The following is a 22,597-nucleotide window of genomic DNA, read 5'->3' as shown; positions in this document are numbered from 1 at the left end:
AGTTTAAGGTCAAGAACATACCTTCTGAATGATGTGAAGTGTTAGTGACTCCACCAGTAACACTACTCCGATCTTTCACTCCTGCTGGTGGAACACCGCCACCTCCTTCATACCATATATTACCATATAATGTTTTAAAGATAGTTGTTATATCTTCTTGACTAAGAATGAACTGTTAAAAAAATAAGATTTGCTTATTTTAATATTACTACTTCATGTAGTAAAAAATTCACATACAATAAAAATAATTGTTTCATTTCAATCCTCTACAAAACCAATTTTTACACATGAGATATTTCTACTAACTGAATATTCAGTTTTAAATGAGCACATGAGCTTTAGTACCTTGTGAAATACAGAACAAGATTAAATACAATATTAATGAAGCTATGAATAATGAACTATTTGTATTACAACTTACCAATAAACTAGTAATTTCAAAATTTTAAAATAAACTTACTTGGTTAAATATTCATCTACTTTGTCATTTTTTGGTTAATAAACAGCTAAATCTTTAAATATAGAATAAAAAATAATTCATTTGTATGATGAAAAATAGTTCACAATGTGTTTTACATGAATTACTTTATTTGAACCTCACAAGTATTAGGTGTCACGAATATAATCCTGACTTTTAAGAAGTTGAGGCTTAAGTGGTTTAGTATCATGCTTTAGTCCACTTAATAAACTTACTCAACACAATAAGTAAAAACCTCGTGTGTTGAGAATTTAGCCTAAAATCACCAGCATAGGAGCTGTCCTGAAAGTTGTGATGGTTAATTTTATGTCAATTTGGTTGGATCACAGTATATATATATTTGGTCAAATATTTTCCTAGATATTTTACACTCATACACACACACCTTATATATGCTGCAGACCATCTACAAATGCCCAACTGCCTTTTGGGGCAGACCTACTAGAATGAAACTGAGTCTATCTCTACCATGACTCACTTAGTAGTAAGCAGCTGTTGTAGCCCACCGTGGTGACCACATTTGACCCCTCCTAGACCTCAGTGTCAGTCTAATGCACACAGGCCAAGTATACACACAAACACACACATCATATTTTATTTCCCCAGAGAACTCTAATACAAAACCCACTTTGCAAAAATAAAAATAAAGACCTATGAGTTTTATAATGATATGTTTAATTACCTCAAGGGGATAATTTTTTTATGGGGATAATTTTAATTCCACAAAAATTAACAATGTTATTTTCATCAGGTTTTCTTTGACTGCACTGAAAAGACGATACAGGCATATCTTGTAGCTGTTGTGGATTCGATTCCAGACAATTGCAATAAAGCGACTATCAAAATAAAGTGAGTCACACAAATTTTTTGGTTTACCAGTACATATAAAAATTATGTTGACACTATATAATAGTTTATTAAGTGTAAGCATTAAGGCTAAAAAAAAAACCCAACGTACATAACTTGATTTAAAAAATACTATATTGCTAAGAAGTGTTAACCATCATCTAAACCTTCAGTGAGTCACAATTTTTTTTTGCTATTAGAAGGTCTTACCTCAATGTTAATAGCTGCTGACTGATAAGGGTTGTGGTTGCAGAAGGTTGGGGGAGCTATGGAATTTTCTTAAAATTAGATAAAATGAAGTCTGCCATATTAATTGATTCTTTTTCATGACCAATTTCTTCAGAATTTCTTTCAAAATTGGTGTCAATCTTCTCAAAACCTGCCACTGCTTTATCAATTAAGTTTATGTAATATTCTAAATTCTTTGTTGTCATTTCAATAATCTTCCCAGAATGTTCACTGGGAGAAGAATCCATCTCAAGAAACCCTACTTTGCTCATCCATAAGAAGCAAATCCTCATCCATTAAAGTTTTATCGTGAGGTTGCAGCAATTCAGTAGTATCTTCACGCTCCACTTCTAATTCTAGTGTTGTAGCTATTTCCATCACATCTGCAGTTATTTCCTCCAGATATCCTGAATACCTCAAAGTCACCATGAGAGTTAGCGTCAACTTCTTCCAAACTTGTGTTAATGTTGACGTTTGACCTCTTCCCACGAGTCATGAATGTTCTTAATGGCAACAACAATGGTGAATCCTTCCAGGAGGTTTCCAATTTACTCTGTCCAGATTCATCAGATGAATCACTATCTACTGCAGCGATAGTCTTACAAAATATATTTCTTAAATAATAAGACTTGAAAGCCAAAATTACTCCTTGATCCATGGGCTGCAGAAGGTAGTACTAATAGGTCTAAAAACAACATTAATCTTGTTGTCCCTCTCTATCAGAGGCCTTGGATGACCACATGCATTGTCAATGAGCAGTAATATTTTAAAAGGAATCTTTTTTTTACCTGAGCTGTAGGTCTCAACACTAGGCTTAAAATATTCAGCACACCATGTTGTAAACAGATTGCTATCACCAGGTTTTGGTGTTTCATTTATAGAGCACAGGCAGAGTAGATCTAGCATATTTCTTAAAGGCCCTAGGATTTTAAGAATGGTTCATGGGCATTGGTTTCCATTTATAGTCAGCAGTTGCATTATCTCCTAACAAAAGAGACAGTCTATTCTTTGAAGCTTTAAAGGCAGGCACTGACTTCTCCTCTCCAGCTATCAAAGTCTTAGATGGTATATCTTCTTCCAATATAAGACCATATCATCTATACTGTTGTTGAGTGTAACCACCATCATTAATTATCTTAATTAGATCTTCTGGATAACTTGCTGCAGCTTCTACATCAGCATTTGCTGCTTTACCTTGTACTTTTATGTTACAGAGACAGATTTTTTTCCTTAACTTTTGGAACGAACCACTGCTAGTTTCAAAATTTTCTTGTACAACTTCCTCACCTATCTCAGCCTTCAGAGAATTGGAGAGAGTTAGGGGTTTGCTTTGGATTAGACTTTAGCTTAAGAGACTGTTTTACCTGGTTTAATCTTCTACCCAGACCCTTAAAACTTTCTCCATATCCACAATGAAGCTGTTTTGCTTTTTTATCATTTGTGTGTTCACTAAAGGAGTCCTTTTAGTTTCCTCCAAGGACTTTTCCTTTGCATTCACAATTCGGCTGTTTGTTGCAAGAGGTTATCTTAGCTTTTGACATGCCTTTCTCACTATGCTTAATTATTTCTAGCTTTTGATTTCAAATGAAAGAAGTGCAACTTTTTCTTTCACTTGAACACTTAGAGGACATTGTAAGGTTATTAATTGGCCTAATTTCAACATTACTGTGTCTCGAGGAATAGGAAGACCCAAAGAGAGGAAGAGATAGGGAAACCAGCTTGTACAGGGCAGTTGGTAGAGGAGTCGGAAAACATACAACATTTATCTATTAAGTTTACAGTTTTATATGGGTGTGGTTGGTGGTGCCGAGAAACAATAACAACATCAAAGATGACTAACCACAAATCACCAAAACAAATATAATAATAATAGACAAGTATGAAATATTGGGGGAATTACTAAAATACGACACAGATGTGAAGTGAGCAAACATTGTTGGGGAAATGGTGGCAATAAGTTTGCTGCTCTAAGCCCACTTGCCATTCAATTTGCAAAAAATTGTGAAGCATGAAAAAGCAAAGCACAATAAGACAAGATATTCCTATATACTAATCTAGTGTTTTAAGATTAAATCCATGTGTACCTTACGCATGCTATTTATGTTGTTTTAGTACATACCTACTACTTAGGTTTTAAAAAAATATTTATTCATGACATTTATTTTGTGATTATTATGCAGCAGTCATTGCAAAAACAGTATGTTCATATAAATTAATAAACTGAAATAAAATATAATTTCTAAATCAACACTTTTCAATTAGTACATGTATATTGAATGCCTGCCAATTCTTGATGTTAATCATCACTCTCACTCTTGCTAACAGCTCAGTGCAGAAGTTGGAAAAACGGTAACAACCCCCAGATTGTTGCTCTATGGCTCTTACATGTCAGGGCAGTCTGTGTGCTATCCCCAAACATCTGACAAGACAAATCACAAGCTGTAGTACTTAGTCTAAATGCATTCTTAGTCTAAATGCAGGGAAGCTGGTGGGGGGGGGGGGGGTCGTGAAGAGGGAAGCTGCAGGGAGGGAGGCTGGGTGGTCTACAACAACTGCTGCCTATTCATGTGAATAAGGATAAGCAAAGACCCAATTTCATCAGTCCTGGAAAGTAGTCAGGCATTTGCAGATGACCTGAAATATTACCTGATACTGCATGGATTCATCCTGGGGAAGAGTGAAGGAAAACAGTGTCCTGCCACCCCACATAAATCTGCCTAATGACTATGTCCAATGGGAAGAGGATTTGCTCAGCATGCTACTTATCTATAATAATAAAAGCATAATATGCTAATTAGACCATATATCCTTCCAGACGGACAAAGCCTCAGCGGGCTGGGGCCGCAGTAGAGGCAGCAGAGGCCCAGGCGGGGTCTGGGGCCAAGGCTCTTGCACGAATTTCGTGCATTGGGCCTCTAGTCTTTTATAAGTTTCAATCTGTTGTCTTACCAATACAAAGAGACTTCAATTATTTATCTTAAGAGGGTACTTGCCATCTATAAGTTGATGCCCATATGATCTGTATACTAAGAATTTAACATTTTTCTTCCAGTTGAGAGGTTTTAAATTCTAAATAGGCTTTTAAGTTAAAAATCTTAAATCTTTAAAATAATTGTTTTCTCTTTTTTAATACATTTTTATAGGAAGAAATAGGGAAACTGGGGACGGGGACTGGGAAAAGAAACCTTGCAGACACAACATATGTTGCTGTCACTTCAGCAAAACATGTGAAATAGTTCCATCCAGTCAAGAGGGAACAATATGAATTTGTGGATAGGTACATTAGGGATCTGTGAAGCAATGTCAACCAATAGCGAGGTTAAGTTATGCCTAAGGTCCTGATCCATTTGCAATTTTCATCTTCAACCTCTCCATTCTTGTACGATTTTCTCTAGGTTATTCCATATGTTCTCATTGCTGATAACATCAAATTCTATCCTGCCTAGACCTCTCCACTAAATTCCATGTTAATGTATCCAACAGACTACTTATAGCATCCCAATATTTGTTTCCTTAATAGAATTTGCCACAATTTAAAACCATTTTAATAATGTACATGTGTACTTTTTACTCTCTATCACACCTCTGGACTACCATCACCACCAACCCGTGCATCAAACTGGTAAGTCCACAAAGCCAGAGACAATATCTTGCTTCTCTGCCACTGTATCTCCAATATCTAATACAGTAGGCACACAAATATTTGTTGAATGAATGAATGGAGAATATTCTATGAATTGTAGATTAAAAGAGCTAATATTTCAATTCTGACAAAGGTGACTAATAAAGACATAACTTCTACACCCAAGCAATATGTCCCCAAGCAATATCTTTTAACCAAAAAAAGAGGAATCAACAAGTATCTGAAAAATTACCTCCATAGGCTTTAGTTGAGCATTTATATTAAAACAAGGAACTTCCTGGAACCACTCCCAGGCTAAATTTCGCTCAACAATCACCTCAAGATTTAATGGCAGTAGTATATCCAGTACTTCCTGGTATGTATCATTACTATATTGAGACCTAAAAGGAGAGAGAAAATTGTTGCAAATTGTTTCATATGTACTCAGATGGTAACAAAAAGGTAAAATTTTCATTTTATATACTAATAGTAGAAATCAATAATTTTGTGTGTATGAACATTTCTATTAGCTATTTATTGGCCCCTTTAAAGAATCATCTAGCTGTGTTTTTTACCAATTTTTCAAATTATCTTGTTCTTTCTGGTTTAAAATATTTAAAGATTTTTATCTTTTGATAAAGATGCTAATACCCCATATTCTTTTTTCCTTATAACCTTGTTTTGGTAATTAATATTCAGAAAATTACATTCTTTTACAGTCAAACCCAATTGGTATTTTTCCCTTATCATTTTTCTTATTCCTTCAATGCTTAAATTAGAAAGTTATGTTCTACCCTATTATTGATATTTACATATTATTTTCCTTTAGCTTTTTAAATAGTATTATTTAGACAACTCACATCCATACAATTCATCCACTTTTAATCTTTTATGGTTATAACTGGCACTATATGCTTGGCAGCAATTTGAACAGCAAAATCCACAACAAAAAGTTCCAAAATGCAATAAACGTGGCATGCATAAAGAACACTTGTTTACAATGTGTAACCTGAAATAAATGGCACCAGGAGCCATTTATTTAGTGCAGAGTGCCCATTTGAATCTTGAGTGAAAAAAACAAAGCTTGGGAGAGAGAGTGGGGGAAAGGATGGGAGCCAATACTGAGTACCTGCAGCATCTACTATGTCTTCACTATTAGAACTTGTAACTGAAATATTTAAAGAAACGTATTTTAATGCAAATTAAAGGCCAAATGTTCTAAAAAGAAATAAAAGGACATAGGACATCAAGCACTGGACAGTAATTCATGAGATGGCACTGAGAATTCTTGTGACTAAGGCAGCTAGCTAGAGCTCGAACAGTAAAATGCCAGAAAGAAGAGAGCTACAGAGAAAAACTCCAAAATTTTAGTACTAAATGCCTACAGTAAATTATAAAAGAAGAAATGTTCAAATCAACATTAGTTAACATGTAAAGAAACTTCGAAAAAGCAAAATTAAATCCAAAATAAGCAGAAGGAAATAATAAATATCAAAGCAGAAATAAATGAAAGAGAAAATAGAAAAAAATGAGAGAAAACCAAAAGCTGGTTCTTTAAAATCAATAAAACTGATAACCTCTAACCAAACTAATTAGTAAAAAGGCATAAACTATAAATATCAAGAATGAGGGAGGCAAAATCCCTGTGTATATTAATAATACGAAGGAAACATTATACACAACTTTATACCATAAAATTCTACAATGTGAACAAAATGGACAAATTTCTTGAAAAATTTTAAAAAGATCACACAAGAAAAAAATAACTTGAATAGACCTAAGTTTATTAAGAGAATGGAAAATGTATTTAAAATGTATTTAAAAATCTCCCACAAGTAAACCCTGGGACCAGATGGCTTCACTGGTGAATTCTGCCAAATATTTAAAGAACAAATATTACAATGTACACAAACTTTCACAAGTGTATCCATGTCAAAACTTACCATATTATACACTTTGAAGATATGTGTTGCTTATATGTCAATTATATCTCAATAAACTGCTTTAAAAATACTCAATTGCTATTCCTTCCATATTTCACTGTGTTAAGTGTGTTTTTGTTGCAGTCAATAAATTCTTGCTTTTCTAAAAAAAGTACTCAACTGATGGAAAGAAGACAGATTGAGGGAGACAGACCAGGCAGAGGCCAGTCAAGAGAAGTAGCAAAAATAAAGGAAAAGAAACAAATAGAATAAGATCAAAGAAAAATGAGAGGGAAAAAGAAGAGGGCAAGTGAGAGGTATAAACAGAGATGTATCCAAGCTGAAAAAGGTACAGGGCACTAAATCTAGAGTAGTGATTAGAAATAGCACAAAAACACAGTAAAAAGTTCTGGAAATATCTGGACATTCATTTATTCTCCTAACTCATAATTCTATGCCCAATGATTTCGTAAAGTTGTATTCTACTGTGTATATTTTGTTTTGTTTTGTTTTACTAGAACACCAGATTCACAGCACAAAGCTGATAGTTTGGATAATGCTGTATTTGTGAAGTGAATAAATGTATGCTATTAGGAATTCCTCCAATTATTCCATAACTTTATAATTTATAAAGAATTATAAATAAGAAGCCCTGGTCAGTGTTCTTAGTGGTTAGAGCACAAACCTGGGTTGCAGGTTTGATGCCGGCTCTGGTTGGGCTCCTGCAGGAGGCATCCAACTAATGTGCCTCTCTCACATCAATGTTTCTCTCTCTCTCTTTCTTTTTCTCTCCCTCTTCCCTCCCCCTCCCTCTCTTCCACTCTCTCTCTCTAAAAAGCAATGGAAAAAATATCCTCACTTGAGTATTAACAACAACAAAAACTACAAATAAGCACAAATACTTCCTCAGATAATTAATTTATCTAAAGAAGAAATTTTCAAATATACATTTCTAAGTTTTTAAAAACTAGAAGACTATAATTGATCTTACCAAAAATACTTGAAGAGTTCTACAAAATTAAGTATAGTTATAATGAAATAAAATACTATAAACAGAAGACTCGGGATACCAAAGCCTGTGATGTAAAAAGTTAGAAAATGACCACTCTATAAAAATATATTTTGGGGAAGCTTACCTGTATAGTCGCATTTCACTCAGCTTTATCGTAATCAAATCAATAATGGGTGGGGGATTGCACTGGCTCTCTGTTATCATATGGAATGTATTGGTCATTGTAATCAGCCCAAAATCAGCAACAAGGACATTTTCAGAAACTGGAGACTGTGGGATGACCACAACTGGGGCTTTGATGTTAACATCTAATGCCATTCTAGAACTCCTTTGTGCCAGTTCTTTTACACCAGTAGCAGCCATTTGTGCTGCCTGGACAGTTGCCTCAGCCAAGGCTTCTTTAACTGCTTGAAAATTATCTATGAAAGCCTATAAAGGTAACAGGATTATATTCACAAGGTTACCATTAATGAATGAGACTTATTAAATGTATAAGGCAGGTAATGATTTTACCTCCATAAGAAAAAAATTTTCTTGGTACAACCAGGCAGTATATATTCGAAGTCTGACTGCCTATATTAAATCTTAATCTTGTGCATAAAAATTGAGAAACACAAAAATAAAGATACAAAGATATAGCAGAACATTGAAAAACTAGTCCCTGGAACAAGTAACATGTGGATATTGTAATATTTCACTGATATCTAGTTCCCTCATTGTCTCATTTTTCCTAAATGCTAACCAATTACATTGTGTTTCCCCGTACAAACTCAACTGGCAGAGAGCTTCTTTATGTTTGTAAGATAAAAAATTAAAATATATTTCCTTAAGAATGCTACACTTTTCTAATTTCTGAATTCTGGAAAAAACACCTCAATGACATAAAATATACCTAAAGTTACATTTAATTTTCATACTTAGAAAAAGATTTCATTTTCAGTAATTTTGTAGTAAAAGGGTATCACATCAGGCTCAGTGACAAAATTCTTTCAAGTTCTAAAAAGAAATTAGAGCCTGGCCAGCATGGCTCAGTGGTTGAGCATCGACCTATGAACCAGGAGATCACAGTTTGATTCCAGGAAAGGGCACATGCCAGGGTTGCAGGCTCAGTCCCCAGTGTGGGTGTGCAGGAGGCAGCCAATTAATGAGTATCTCTCATTATTGATGTTTTTCTCTCTCTCTCTCCCTTCCTCTCTGAAATCAATAAAAATATTTTTAAAAATCATTTAGCAAATAACTAGGAATTTTAAAAAAGAAATTAGGCAAGAAATATTTGTTGATATTTATGTTTTGGTGTACAAAATATTTATGGGTATATGAAAAATTACATGGTAACCTTAATTAAAAAGATAAAAAACGGCAACATTATGTACTTAGAATCAACTAGTCATCCATTTTATACACCAACACTAAGAGATAGCATTTTAAAAGAATGAATAGTGAAGCCATAGAGACAGGTAAGACACTCACCAGAGAAAACATCAAGTGACAGAATGAAAAAACCACAAGGGAAAATAAACTATGAAAAGTAATTCACATACCTTAGAGTGTATCATACAGAGATTAAATCTAAAGCTCTTAAAGCCCCAGTCACAGAATTATAACATAATAGAAAATATAATTTTTAAAATAATAACTTGAGACAACAACTTCAGTTATATATTTAGTATTTTTCATTAGAGTTGAAACTTAAGTAAAGCAAAAACATAAAAACCAATGATGTATAAGATAAAAACTCAATTAATATATATGACATATATGACATATAATGTACATATACTTAATATGTTAATATCTAAAATATATATTTCAATTAACTGGATATTCCCATGTGAAAATAATACTACATAAAGTATTACACATTTCAGTGATAATAAATGGTACTCAAACAATTATGAAAAATTAGGTGGTAAAAATCAAGCAAGGAATTATTATTTATTCTTCATGTATGGTTGATGCACAACAATGTCCAACTAGCGGGAAAGAATCAATTAAAAGATCAATTAACATACTTACCAATATAGAATATAAAAATTTTGTGACTAAAACTACTTCAATGCAACCAACAGTTAAATTAACTTGAATGTCAACCACACTCATATCTGTGTATGCAGAATCAGCAGTTGCATTCACATAAGAAAGGATTTTGAAGCTGAAAACTTCTTTTCCAGTGATATAAACAGCCTTAATGAGAAAAAATTCAAATGTCAAAATCCATTTTTGAAATGATGTCTTCATTACAAAACAAAGCAATGCAACATATTTGGAAAATCTCCCATGTAGTCAAGCCAAATAGATATAAGGCAACAATTCTAACCCCTTTATTAGAACGTTCATTGCAAGTTTTTGAAATTGGTGGTGGCAGCTCCCTTTGTGGGCCATGAAATCCATTTAGTAGGTCTGGCCAACATTTTATAAATGGGGAGAAAAAAAGGAAAATTATCAGAATTTACATTTTCAATTAGTGTCTTTACTTATGTGGTAAGAATTGCCATATAAATGAACTTTTGGTCACTATCAAACTTGGGAAAACTCTGTACCTCTACAACTTAATGAAATTTTCTATTCCTTATTAGTTTTCTGAAGTCATCTCAATTGCAAACCAAAAATTACCTACAGATTAAAGTCACACATTTTGCAATACCAGTGAAAATGGTGGAGCTAGCTTCCAGAGATGGCAGCGTAGATAAACACAGTACTCGCATCCTCCCACAACCACATCAAAATTACAATGATACTACCGAACAACCATCATTCAGAACTATCTGAAATATAGCTAAATGGAAGTCCTACAACTAAGGATTTAAAGCCACATTGAGACTGGCTAAGGGGTTGAAGGGGTTGGTCCCACACCCATGTAGGAAGGATAAAAATTGGGAGGAATATCTCAGCTACAGAAATTTCCTGAGGAGCGAGGGGTCCCAGTCTCACACCAGAACCCATAACTTCTGGGTGTAAAAACAGCAGAGATTGTGGCTGGGTGTGATGGAGGGCTTCTGGAGTCCCAGACAGTTCCTCTTGAAGGACTTACTCAGACTTGCTCCTTCTGAGCTCCAGCACTGATGCAGCAGCTCAAAAGGCACCAAGGACTAGCAGGAGGAACTGAATTGACTGACAACAGGGTGAGAACTGGAGGGGCAGGTTTCTACCAGAAAAAAAGTGCTGGCAGAGACCATTGTTCTTTTTCTGACACACATCATACACAGAGCTGGGCAGGCAGGTGCCATCTGAGAATTCATCAACCTGGCTCACCTTGTGCAGCTCACCTGCATAATTCTCTGAGACCCTGCCCCATGCAACTTAGGGCCCCATCCAAGATGTTTCCAGTGGCTTTCCCATATGAATGGCCTGTCTTGGCTTGTGCTTCAGACTTTCCTACAATCTGAAACAAGCAGCAACTGGCCTCCAGGTGCCCCATACTTCTTGCTAATGGACCCCAAAGCTGGCGCTAGGAGCAGCCAACCTTGGTTTGCAGTTTGGCTTTACCTGGGCACCTCCAAGCCCATTAAAATTAGCATCCATCTGCAGACCACTTTGTAGCTCATGCTGGGAGGCCCTGGGCGGAACATAGGCAGCAACAGATCTGGGCCTGTACTTCCTAGGTGACCCCAGTGCCCAGTGTGGGTATCAGGAAGGCTGTAACCCTGGCCCTAGAGAAAACTTACAACATAAGACCATTCTACCAAGCCCGGGACACATAACAGCTCTCTACCTGATACACAGAAACAAACACAGGGAGGCTATCATAATGAGACAAGGAAACATATCTCAAATGACAAAACAGAACATAACTCCAGAAAAAGAACTAAACAACATGGAGACAATCTACTAGATGCAGAATTCAAAATACTGGTTATAAGGATGCAAAATGAACTTAGCGGAACTTCAACAGCATTAAAAAAAAAAAAAGGCATGAAAACCATAAAAAAGAACCAGTCGGAAATGAAGGATACATGAGCTAAAATGAAGAACAATTACTGGGAGATTAAATAACATTTATAAAGCACTTAGAACAGTATCCAGCATCAAATTAATACTATATATTTGCTCCTGATACAAGGATAAACAATAAAAGAGAGCTCAGAAACAAATCTATTCACATATCTACATCTAATATTTAATGGTCATAGTATACTATAGATGAGTGAGAAAAAGACGGCTATGTCAATATATGGTACTAGGAAATTCAGTGTGGAAAAAGTGAAATTATAGCCTTAACCATATTTAAAAAAAATTCTAAGTAGAATTAAAGACCTAAAAGTTTAAGGCAAAATTATCTAACTTTTAGAAAAATCACATAGAGTAATACCTTTATGAACTCAAGGAATGGAATGGTTTAGAAAACACAAAATTCTCAAACCAAGAAGGTAAGAAATGATAAATTTTATTTTATTAAAATTAAGAACTTTGTTCATCAAAAGACATCATAATAAGAAAATAGTATTTGAATCAAGAAATAATATGCAAAATAGTAAATAATTCCTACAAATCAGTAAGGAAAAAATAATATCCCTTCCCATAATATTGGTAAGTTAAACAACTACAATCAGTAGGATTTAGTAAAAATGTTTTTCACGCTCTTAAGAAGTTGAAAATATCAAAAAATATTTTGTGATATATCAAAATTATATTATCCAACTAGAGGCCCGGTGCATGAAATATATGCACTGGAGGGGGGGGTCCCTCGGCCCAGCCTGCCCCCTCTCACAGTCCAGGAGCCCTCAGGGGTGGGAGGCGACTCAGCGATCAGGGGAAGGCTATGCCCCATCACACCTCTGCTGCTGCCACTGCCAATGGCGCAAGCCTTGGCTGGCCCTGGTTACTTGAGTCTCAGGCAGCCCTGGGCAGCTGGGCTGCTGCCATCCAAGGCTTGCCTGCACCTCGGGCTGGCCCTGAGTGACTGGGGGCTGAGGGGACTGGGGGACTCCAGAGGCAGGTGCATGGGGTGGGCCCGGTCTTGCCACACACCTGCTGCCCCAGCAGGGCTGAGGGGACTGGGCACCACCATCTTGTGGTTGTGGGCACTGCCATATTTGATGGTGGGGCAGTCAATTAGCATATTCCCTCCTTATTGGCTGTGGGCACCAATATCTAGGTGACGGCATGAGGATCAATTAGCATATTCCCTCTTTATTAGATAGGATAAATTAAAATGTTATTGGAACATAGCCAAAACTCTTATTTAAATACTAGGGACCAAAGCACGAATTCATGCACCTTAAAAGGAACTGTGGGCCGAGAGGCTGAGGTGGGCACAGGGGCAGGTCTCGGTCCATCCTCCGCACCCCCGCCTGGCCCCTGCCATGGCCCCCGGTCCCATATTTGTTTCTGAATCTGACAGCAACCTCAGTTACCTAGGAAGCTGTGATCTAGTGCAAAAAGCTTTGTCCTTCTGGTTCTCTGACATGTAATGACCTACAGAACCAGGTAGATTGTTTAAAAGTCATTTACATCAGAATCAAAGTCAAGGAATAAGGAGAGGAAAACAGAAGTTGGGCAAAAAGATAGAAGTGAGAAACTTTCACTAGCGGGCTTTTTTGTAAGTTGGATTTTTAACCTTATAGATGCATTAAAAATAAAATTACAGAGAAAAAGAAGAAAAAGGGCATGAGTGATAATGTCGGTTCCATTTCTAACTTCTTGTATGACTTTTAATAAATGCATTTATTTGAGCTTTACTTTCCAAATAGGGCAAATAAAATGGATGTCTTCTTCAAAGCTCTAACTACTATGATTTTTAAAACAAAAGCAACAGAAGCTAACCACGCCTCATTCTTATGAGTCATGTATCTTTGCTGTTTTGGAACTCCTGTTATCTCATGCTAGCAAGCTTTAGTAAGAAAATATAAGGAATGAGGACTTTTGTTTAATATAAAAATCAGGTCATCACAGTATCTCATCAGTATTATTGGCTAAACCTATTTATCTATTTCCTTTCTTCCTGTCACACTCCAAACTCTGACTTCCCAACCAAGTACCTCAGCCTTTTCTTATCCTACTATTATTTGATACTCTTCACTACCTTAAATACACCATCTTACCTGAATGCTCCACTGTTCAAAAATTATGTGTCCAACTACACAACAGTATCTAATTCAAGAACCTTACAGTCTTATAGCCAATAACAAAATACCCATCCTTCAACTACTAGCCATCCAGTTCAATGGACTCTTAACACTGTAACAGCTACACCAGTAAGCAGTGATGAAAATAAACTTTTTAAAAATCTCATTCATTCGATATGACTTCAGACACTCTGCCCGTGAAATCTGAAATGCATTACAAAGTTCATAGTATTTGAAGAGAGAAAGAAAAAGAAAAAGTGAAAAGGGCATTTACTACTTACCCATCCCTCCACAGCCCTGCCCCCATTCCCCTGCAACTATGCTCTAGGAGTGATTACTTATATTTACCTCATTTATAAGATACTTAATCCTCATCTATGATAATAAAAGCATAATATGCAAATAGACCAAATGACTGAACAGCAGAACGACCATCCAGACGACCTTCCAGATGACCACGCTATGGCACCCATTGGTGCCAGGCCAGCCAAGGCAGGTGCAATGCCATTGGTCGGGGGCCCTCCTATTGCCCCATGATCGCCCTGCAGAGGGAGGCCCCGGCCACCGGCCAGTAGGGCGATTGATCAATCTGGGGGACTCCATGATCGCCCCAAAGAGGGAGGCCCAGGCCACTGACTGGCAGTGCTACAGCTGATGGGCGGGGTCTCCCTCTGTGGGGGCGATTCATTGCAGAGCCCTGACTGGATAGGCAGGGCCTACCTCTTTGGGGCTATCAACGGCAGAGCCCCGCGATCGATTGTCCCAAAGAGGGAGACCCAGGCTAATTGGCTGGGGTGGGTGGGGCCTCCCTCTGTGGGGGCAATCTATCCCGGAGCCCCAACTGGGTGGGGCCCACCTCTTTTGAACGATAGATCGCAGGGCTCCAGGACTGTGAGAGGGTACAGGCCAGGCTGAGGGAACCCTTTCCCCTGCCGAGTGCATGAATTTCATGCACCAGTCCTCTAGTTTTATATATAAACAAAACAGAATTCAGGATTAGGAGTCGAGATAAGAACCCAATTATGCTTAAGTCCAAAACCAAAGACATAATAAGCCACACAGCTAAAATAAGACAACTAATTTATACCCATGACTAATTAAAGAAAATTAAATTCAAAAATGTACTGTTAATAGAAATAAATTCATACCTTTTTATATACAGCTGTTATATCAGAATCCAAAACAATTATATTTCTTAGCTTTGCATTTACTTCAGTTACTGAAGGCCTCATAATTATCTCAGAATCAAGCCCTACGAAAATAAAAGAATGGTTAAATGACTTTTCTTTCATGTAATAGTTTTGGATTTATTTTTCTGAAATTTTATTACCTTCAATCTTAATTTCAGCAATGTTATGTTTCTGATCTTGAATAAAGATCTGTAAACATGATAATTCTGCTAAGATCTGCAAGGTAATATCTTCATGCCTGTATCGTCTTGAAGCTGCAATAAAGTCATATTGTAAAACGTAAGGAAAAACTTATATCTACCTCGCTATACTTAAGTAAAATATCATAACAAATAAAAGTAATGCTAGAGAAAAACCTGATTTGCAATTCAATTGAAAACAAGCAAGAAATTCCCTTATAAATTAGGAATTCTAAAAAAAACAATAAAATCTAATGAAAACAAAAAGCCAAACAAAAGCAAACAGACACACACACAAAAAAGGATGCTAGATGAGGTTAACATTTGAAACTAGGATTGCTGACTACAAAATAATAAATCTTTTTAGAGTTAATAATTACTAGGTGATACCTGTCATTATTAAACTTGCAAAGTTTCCCAGCTTAAAAAGTACTCTAATTTAAAAATATACACTGATATTACTCAAAAATTATTAGCTCTATTTTTTTAATTTAAAGTAATGATATTAAATGCATGAATTTTAATATAAATCAAATACTTCTATAGTATAATCTTCAACTTAAAAGAATGATAGAATAAATAAAAACCACATTTTCTTCAGCAGTAATCATTTTCCTTTACTATTATTTTCTAAAATTAGCCTGGTATATAATGAATCTTTCTAGATTTATAAGTTAGGCAATAAAATTCTGAAGACAATATTGTAAGTTAACAGAGCCAAAGATAAATTTATTAATCTACTTGGTTACAAAAAAAGAAGAATTTTAAAGAAACATACCTATTTTTTTAATGACCTCTCCTTTGTCTTCTGTCTCCGCAACATGCAACGAGGCTGACTTTTCCTCCAATTGTGGAATGAAATTATTAAAATAGTTTATTGTATTCAGAAGTGCTTCCGTATGCAAATGAATATCCAAAGAGGAAAAATTCACCTAAAGAACAAAGTTGATTTTAGTACTATGTTAATATTTATTTGACTGCTCTATTATAAGGCACTAGGCTTTGTGGTACAAAGGATCCAATTTATAATATTCCATTTTTATCCTCAAGGATCTTAGAGTTCTAGCTATAATATAAATTTCATAATATATTATTCACTTAGAAATACTGTACCTAATTAAAAAATTATTATTCACTTATACCTTAATCAGTTGTTCAACATTATTATAGGAACTTCTCAAGTTGGGTACATTCTTTTCAGCCTACCCAAAGAGAATAAAAGAAATCTGTTAGAAATCTTTAAAAAACATATGTAAATACAAGTATATAATGGTCCTAATAGACATGTATAAAAAACTTCCAGCCAAAACCGGTTTGGCTCAGTGGATAGAGCGTCGGCTTGTGGACTTAAGGGTCCCAGGTTCGGTTCCGGTCAAGGGCATGTACCTGGGTTGCAGGCACATCCCCAGTGGGAGATGTGCAGGAGGCAGCTGATTGTAAAAAAAAAAAAAAAAAAAAAAAAACTTCCAGCTATTTATATGTATAATTATCTAAATGAACAACTGCTTCCACAGAGCAAAAGAAATTTGGCAGATGGCAAGTATTAAGTTATCAAGAGTAAAAAATCAAATATTATCAAGTATGGAGAACAATCATTGTCATCAACAACTATGTAAGATTCTTCCTGTATGTGAAAACAAAATTTGTGACAGAATTGTCCACTAACTATCTAAACATTCTGTGTTAATTACTCTTTTAGCATTATCTTACTATGAAGTAATTACTAAAATAATGTGGCACTTACATAAAAATAGGTCAATGAAAACATGGACTAAATCATAAGTATACCACAGTATATATAAAAACACACATGATAAAATGGATATCGTAAGTCAATAGAAAAGAGATGACACCAGGAGTCACTGACACCAGGAAAATTAGGTAATTTCAGACAAATTGTAGGAAATACATGATGTGAGATGAAGTGAAATCTTCATCTCACATCATATATCACAATAAATAGGATAAAAACTAAAGAGTTTCTTTCTTTTTGATACCCTGATGGGGGAAAAAACTGTAGGTTATTTCTACTTAGACGAAGACTTCTCATTCGCTATATGAAGTGTTCTATTTAATAGAGCACAAAACAAAAAACTCAAAGTTTTAAGCATTATAGGGATTCCAACAGAATCATGATTAAACTGAGTATCACTAAACTTACAAAATTTGATTTAACATTTCAGCTGCACATTTACCACAACAGGCAGGTATAAATGGTACTGCTTACCTTCACATACTCCAGTGTTAACAGATCTTCCATTGTGTTATCTAGTGTTGTAATCAAATAAACTGGCTTTTCGTTTACATCTAAAAATAATTTTTAAAATTATTCTTTCATAGTAAAACTAAGTGAGAATAAATGCAAGCAATGCTATTAAACATACAATTGGAAAAGAAGAATTTCCTATATCAGTTCAGAGCTTTGGATTCTATCTTACCCAGGTCAGGTCTATTGTCCTTTATTTTAAACTCTAAAAATATAATTCTCCTCACAATTTCTTTCCTTTCTCTTATGCAAAATGCCAAAAACTCTATCCTGCCAAACCTAGTTAGAAAGTAAGGTTAAAAAAAAAGTAGCAATCAGTTAAAAAAGTATAATGGCTAATACGAACAATGAAAAGATATGAAGAGAATTCTGGTCCTAAGCTACTGAAATAGCTTCAAAAAAAATTTATCAGACTCCCAGAAAACCTAACTGTTGAGAAGAAATCAAGTAGGGTGTTATGAGAAACTAAGTTTTCCTGTATATTAATATAGATTAAAATAAACCCTATGCCACATAATCAGATATTACTAGTTGTATTATTGCTTCTATTCAAAATCTATTAAGTGGGAACCTGCTAGAAAAGCGTATTATATGTAAAGCCCATAAAATTATCATCACCAAATTACTTATGCTGTAAGAAATTAACATCTAGATTCTGAAAGGATTAAAACAATCATACTACTCTTGAGGAAAAAATGCAACATATTCCACAGAATCCTCCAAATTTAAATAGATTAAACTGGCAAACCTTTAGCTAGATTCACCAAGAAGAAAAGAGAGAACTCAAAAAAGTAAAATAAAAGAGACATTATAAGAGATAGCTCATAAATACAAAGGATCATGAGACTTCGTATTCATGAAAAATTATACACCACCAAACAGGACACATAGAAGAAATGGATAAATTCCCAGAAATATACAATCTTCCAAATCTAAATCATCAAGAAACAGAAAATAGCCCGACTGGTGTTGCTCAGTGGTTGAACGGCAACCTATGAACAGGAGGTTATGGTTTGATTCCTGGTCAGGGCACATCCCTGGGTTGTTGGTTTGATCCACAGTAGGGGTCATGCAGGAGGCAACTGATCAATGATTTTCATCATTGCTGTTTCTATCTCTCTTCCCCTTCCTCTCTTAAATCAACAAAAATATATTTTAAAAAAGAAACATAAAATAGTAAACCAATTACTAATAAGGAGACTCAATCAACAGTCAAAAACCTCCCAACAAACAAAAGCCCAGGACAGACTACTTCACTGGTGAATTCTACCAAACATCAGAGAAGAATTAGCACCAAATACTTATCAAACTGAAAAAAGCTGAAGTGGGGGGGAAAACTTTCAACTCATTTTGAGAGGCCAGCATTCCCCTGATATCAAAACCACACAAGGATGCCACAAGAAATAAAAATTATAAGCAGTATCCCTGATGAACATCGATGCAAAAATTTTTCACTAAAATATTAGCAAAGTGAATTCAACAATACATTAAGATTATACACCATGATAAAGTAGGATTCATTCTAAAGATGTAAAGATGATTCAATTATCCACAAATCAATCAATGTGATCTACCACATTAACAAAATAAAGGATAAAAAGCATATGAACATCTCAACAGAAGCAGAAAAGGCCTATGACAAAATTCAACATCCATTTATGGTGAACTCTCAACAAAGTTAGTACAGAGAAAACATTCCTCAACATAATAAATGCTATATATGACATGACCCCAGTTAACATCATACATACTAAAAGCTTTTCCTCTAAGATGAGGAACAAGACAAGGATGCCCACTTTCACCACTTTTATTGAACATGGTATCAGAAGTCCTTGCCAGACTATTTAGTAAAGAAAAGGAAATAAAAGGCATCAACATTAGAAATAGTGATCATCAATCATTCAGAATTGTCTTTTAGGAGAAAACCCAAAATTATAAGGAGGAAATATGAATAATACCCTCCTAAATGCCTAACATAGGAAATGGAAATATTTTCTAAGGTGTCATGTAATTTATCAATTATGATTATGGGACATAAAATGTTAGTGCTAGGTAAAATAATGCCATGCTCCCCTCTCCAAGGATGTCTGTGCTCTAATTGCCCAAAACCTAAAAATATCTCAAATGACAAAATGGACTTTGCAAAGGTAAAGTTAAGGAGAAATTATCCTGAATGGTCCATGTATGCCCAATCTAATCACCTTTGTTTTTAAGAATGGAATCAAAAGCCAAAAGAAGTTAGAGAGATGACAGCATAAGAAGGATCTAATACCCTTTGCTTGTTCTGAGATATAGGGGATTATGTGCAAGAACCCAGAGATTCCACTAGGAGTTAAGGACAGCCTTTACCCAACAGTCAGCAGGGAAATAGACTTAAACCACAAGAACTAAATTCTGTCAAAGCCTGAGTGAGAAAGGAAATGAAACTTCCCTAGAGCAGGGGTGGGGAATATCCAGCTAGAAGAACATATAAGGCCCTGCCAAGGCATTAGGGGTGAGTTAAATGTTTGACCAAATATAGCAGGTTAATTTTTAAGTTGATAATTTTGTATGGCCCACAAATCCTATATAATAAAAACTTAGTATGCAAATTGTCCCCTCAACCAGGAGTTCTTTTAGGAATTTGACCAGGGAGCGGGGCAGCCAGGAGAAGAAAGGGAGTACCCCGGCCAGCTCCCACTAGCCACTAGGGACCTTACCAGTGCACGAATTTCATGCACTGGGCCTCTAGTGATGTTATAAATATCCAAATGGCCCTTTGCAGATAAAGGGTTCCCTACCCCTGCCCTAGAGGCTCCAAAAAAGAAATTACTTTTGACACCTTCATTTAAGCTTGTTGAGACTTATGTCAGGCTTCTGATCTAAAGATATTTAAGATAATAAACTTGTATTGTTTTAAGACACTGAGTTTGTGGTAATATGTTATAGTATCAACTAGACGCCCAGTGCACAGGGATCGGGCCTAAGCCGGCACTCAGACTCCCTCTCACAGTCCAGGACTCTCCCAGTCTGGGACCCCTTGCTCCTTACTGCCCGCCTGCAGCAGAGGTGAGAGAGGCTCCCACCACCACCACTGCATTTGCCAGCCGTGAGCCCGGCTTCTGGCTGAGCGGCGCTCCCACATGGAGTGCCGCTCAGCGAGAAGCCAGGCTTGCTGCTCCTTATCGCTGCTGTGAGGCAGGAGAGGCTCCTGTCACCACCATTGTGCTCGCCGTGAGTCCGGCTTCTGGCTGAGCGGCACTCCCCCTGCAGAAGCGCACTGACCACTAGGGATCAGTTCCTGCGGTGAGTGTCTGCCCCTTGGTGGTCAGTGCGCATCATAGTGACCAGTCATTCTGCTGTTCAGTCGATTTGCATATTAGTGTTTTATTATATAGGATAGGAAACAATTTCAGTATTGAAGGCTTAAGTTAAATAGATTTAAAATTTAACCATGACTGCCCTAACTGGTTTGGCTCAGTGGACAGAGCGTCGGCCTACGGACTAAAGGGTCCAAGGTTTGATTCCAGTCAAGGGCATGTACCTCGGATGTGGGCACATCCCCAGTAGGAGGTGTGCAGAAGGCAGCTGATCGATGTTTCTCTCTCATCAATGTTTCTGACTATCCCTCTCCCTTCCTCTCTGTAAAAGGTCAATAAAAAATATATTTTAAATAAATAAATAAAATTTAACCATGACTATTTTATTGTCCATGATAATAAAAAAATTAACTTCATTTTCTATCTGGTCTACCTAGATTCCCAAGTGTAAGATATAAGATTTTATATATACTAGTAGCGTGGTGCACGAAATTCATGCACATTAAAAGGTATTTACTTAGCAGAAATATTTTAATATTGCTATTTGCCCTTTCTCTATAATAGAAGTGTGAGAGATGAAAGGAAATTAGTAAAATGTATATGAAAATAATATATAAATTTATTAATAAACAGTAACAAAAGGATATAACAGCAACAGAGGCATGATATAAAAATGACAAAAATATGATATGAAAACAACAAAAACATGATATAAAAACAACAAAAACATGATTTAAAAATAAGTGATGCAAACAATGACTGATAAAGTGATTCAACTTATTCTAATATCTCCTTGTACACCACATTAAGAGTGAAAACACTTTCAGAGTGCTTGACTAATTTCCCTGTGATGAAGTATTTAGAACTTTAACTGTAACGTCACATGCTCTTCAAACTCGAGAGAAAGCAACATATAACTGACCATGTGTGAAAACGGGTTCAGATAGGAATATTCCTACTCTGTCTAGCTTGTCCTTGTGATTTATTAATAATCATCGCAAATGCTGGCATCACGGGAAACTGCCGTCGAATTAATTTAAATGGGAGGCTAGTAGAGATGAGGACAAATCAATTCTTGGAATCAGAACAACCTCTCCCCTGCAGATCCTGTTAATTACTTCAGCTTCGATAATGTTAGGTCATAATCTTTTGATAATAAATCTGGTACCATTACAAAGACTCCATTGACTATTGAGATTTCTCGATAGCATGATGATTGCACCATCTTTGAATTTTAATTTATGATACGAAGGAGTCATTCCTGAAGGAGTAATACTATTAAGAAATTCGATGGCAAAATTTTCCTTTTCAGCATCATCTGTGGAATCAATGGAATCATCACTCAAATATGTGTGAAAATCTCCATCGAGTATATCCCAAATTTCTTCATTTAATTTTTGAATGTGCTCATTTTTTGGACAAAGAATTTCATGTTTAGATATATTTTTAATATTATCTATAGATATGCTATTTCCAAAGGTAGAAACTGG

The 22,597-nt window shown here is 35.7% G+C and overlaps 1 protein-coding gene across 9 annotated transcripts in view; it reads right to left on the bottom strand.

The window, feature by feature from the left end:
* The window catches only part of VPS13A (vacuolar protein sorting 13 homolog A (S. cerevisiae)), a 185,645-nt gene that overhangs the window by 86,140 nt on the left and 76,908 nt on the right, over positions 1-22,597 (bottom strand). For all 9 annotated transcript variants that reach the window (XR_001514783.1, XM_006769015.2, XM_015567378.1 and 6 more), the window contains 9 exons: positions 17,770-17,849; positions 16,685-16,744; positions 16,321-16,474; positions 15,504-15,617; positions 15,322-15,425; positions 10,125-10,292; positions 8,233-8,537; positions 5,428-5,575; positions 22-172 (listed from right to left, as the gene is read on the bottom strand). Coding sequence is in view for 8 of the 9 variants with exons in the window: in XM_006769015.2 (XP_006769078.1) it covers positions 22-172; positions 5,428-5,575; positions 8,233-8,537; positions 10,125-10,292; positions 15,322-15,425; positions 15,504-15,617; positions 16,321-16,474; positions 16,685-16,744; positions 17,770-17,849 (1,284 nt within the window). In the remaining variant the exon portion in view is untranslated. The remainder of the gene's footprint in view (positions 1-21; positions 173-5,427; positions 5,576-8,232; positions 8,538-10,124; positions 10,293-15,321; positions 15,426-15,503; positions 15,618-16,320; positions 16,475-16,684; positions 16,745-17,769; positions 17,850-22,597) is intronic.

Source organism: Myotis davidii, unplaced genomic scaffold, assembly GCF_000327345.1.
Source record: "Myotis davidii unplaced genomic scaffold, ASM32734v1 scaffold98, whole genome shotgun sequence".
Taxonomy (NCBI): Eukaryota; Metazoa; Chordata; class Mammalia; order Chiroptera; family Vespertilionidae; genus Myotis; species Myotis davidii.
The sequence above is the reverse complement of the archived record's forward strand: the minus strand, read 5'-3'. Positions and strand labels throughout refer to the sequence as shown.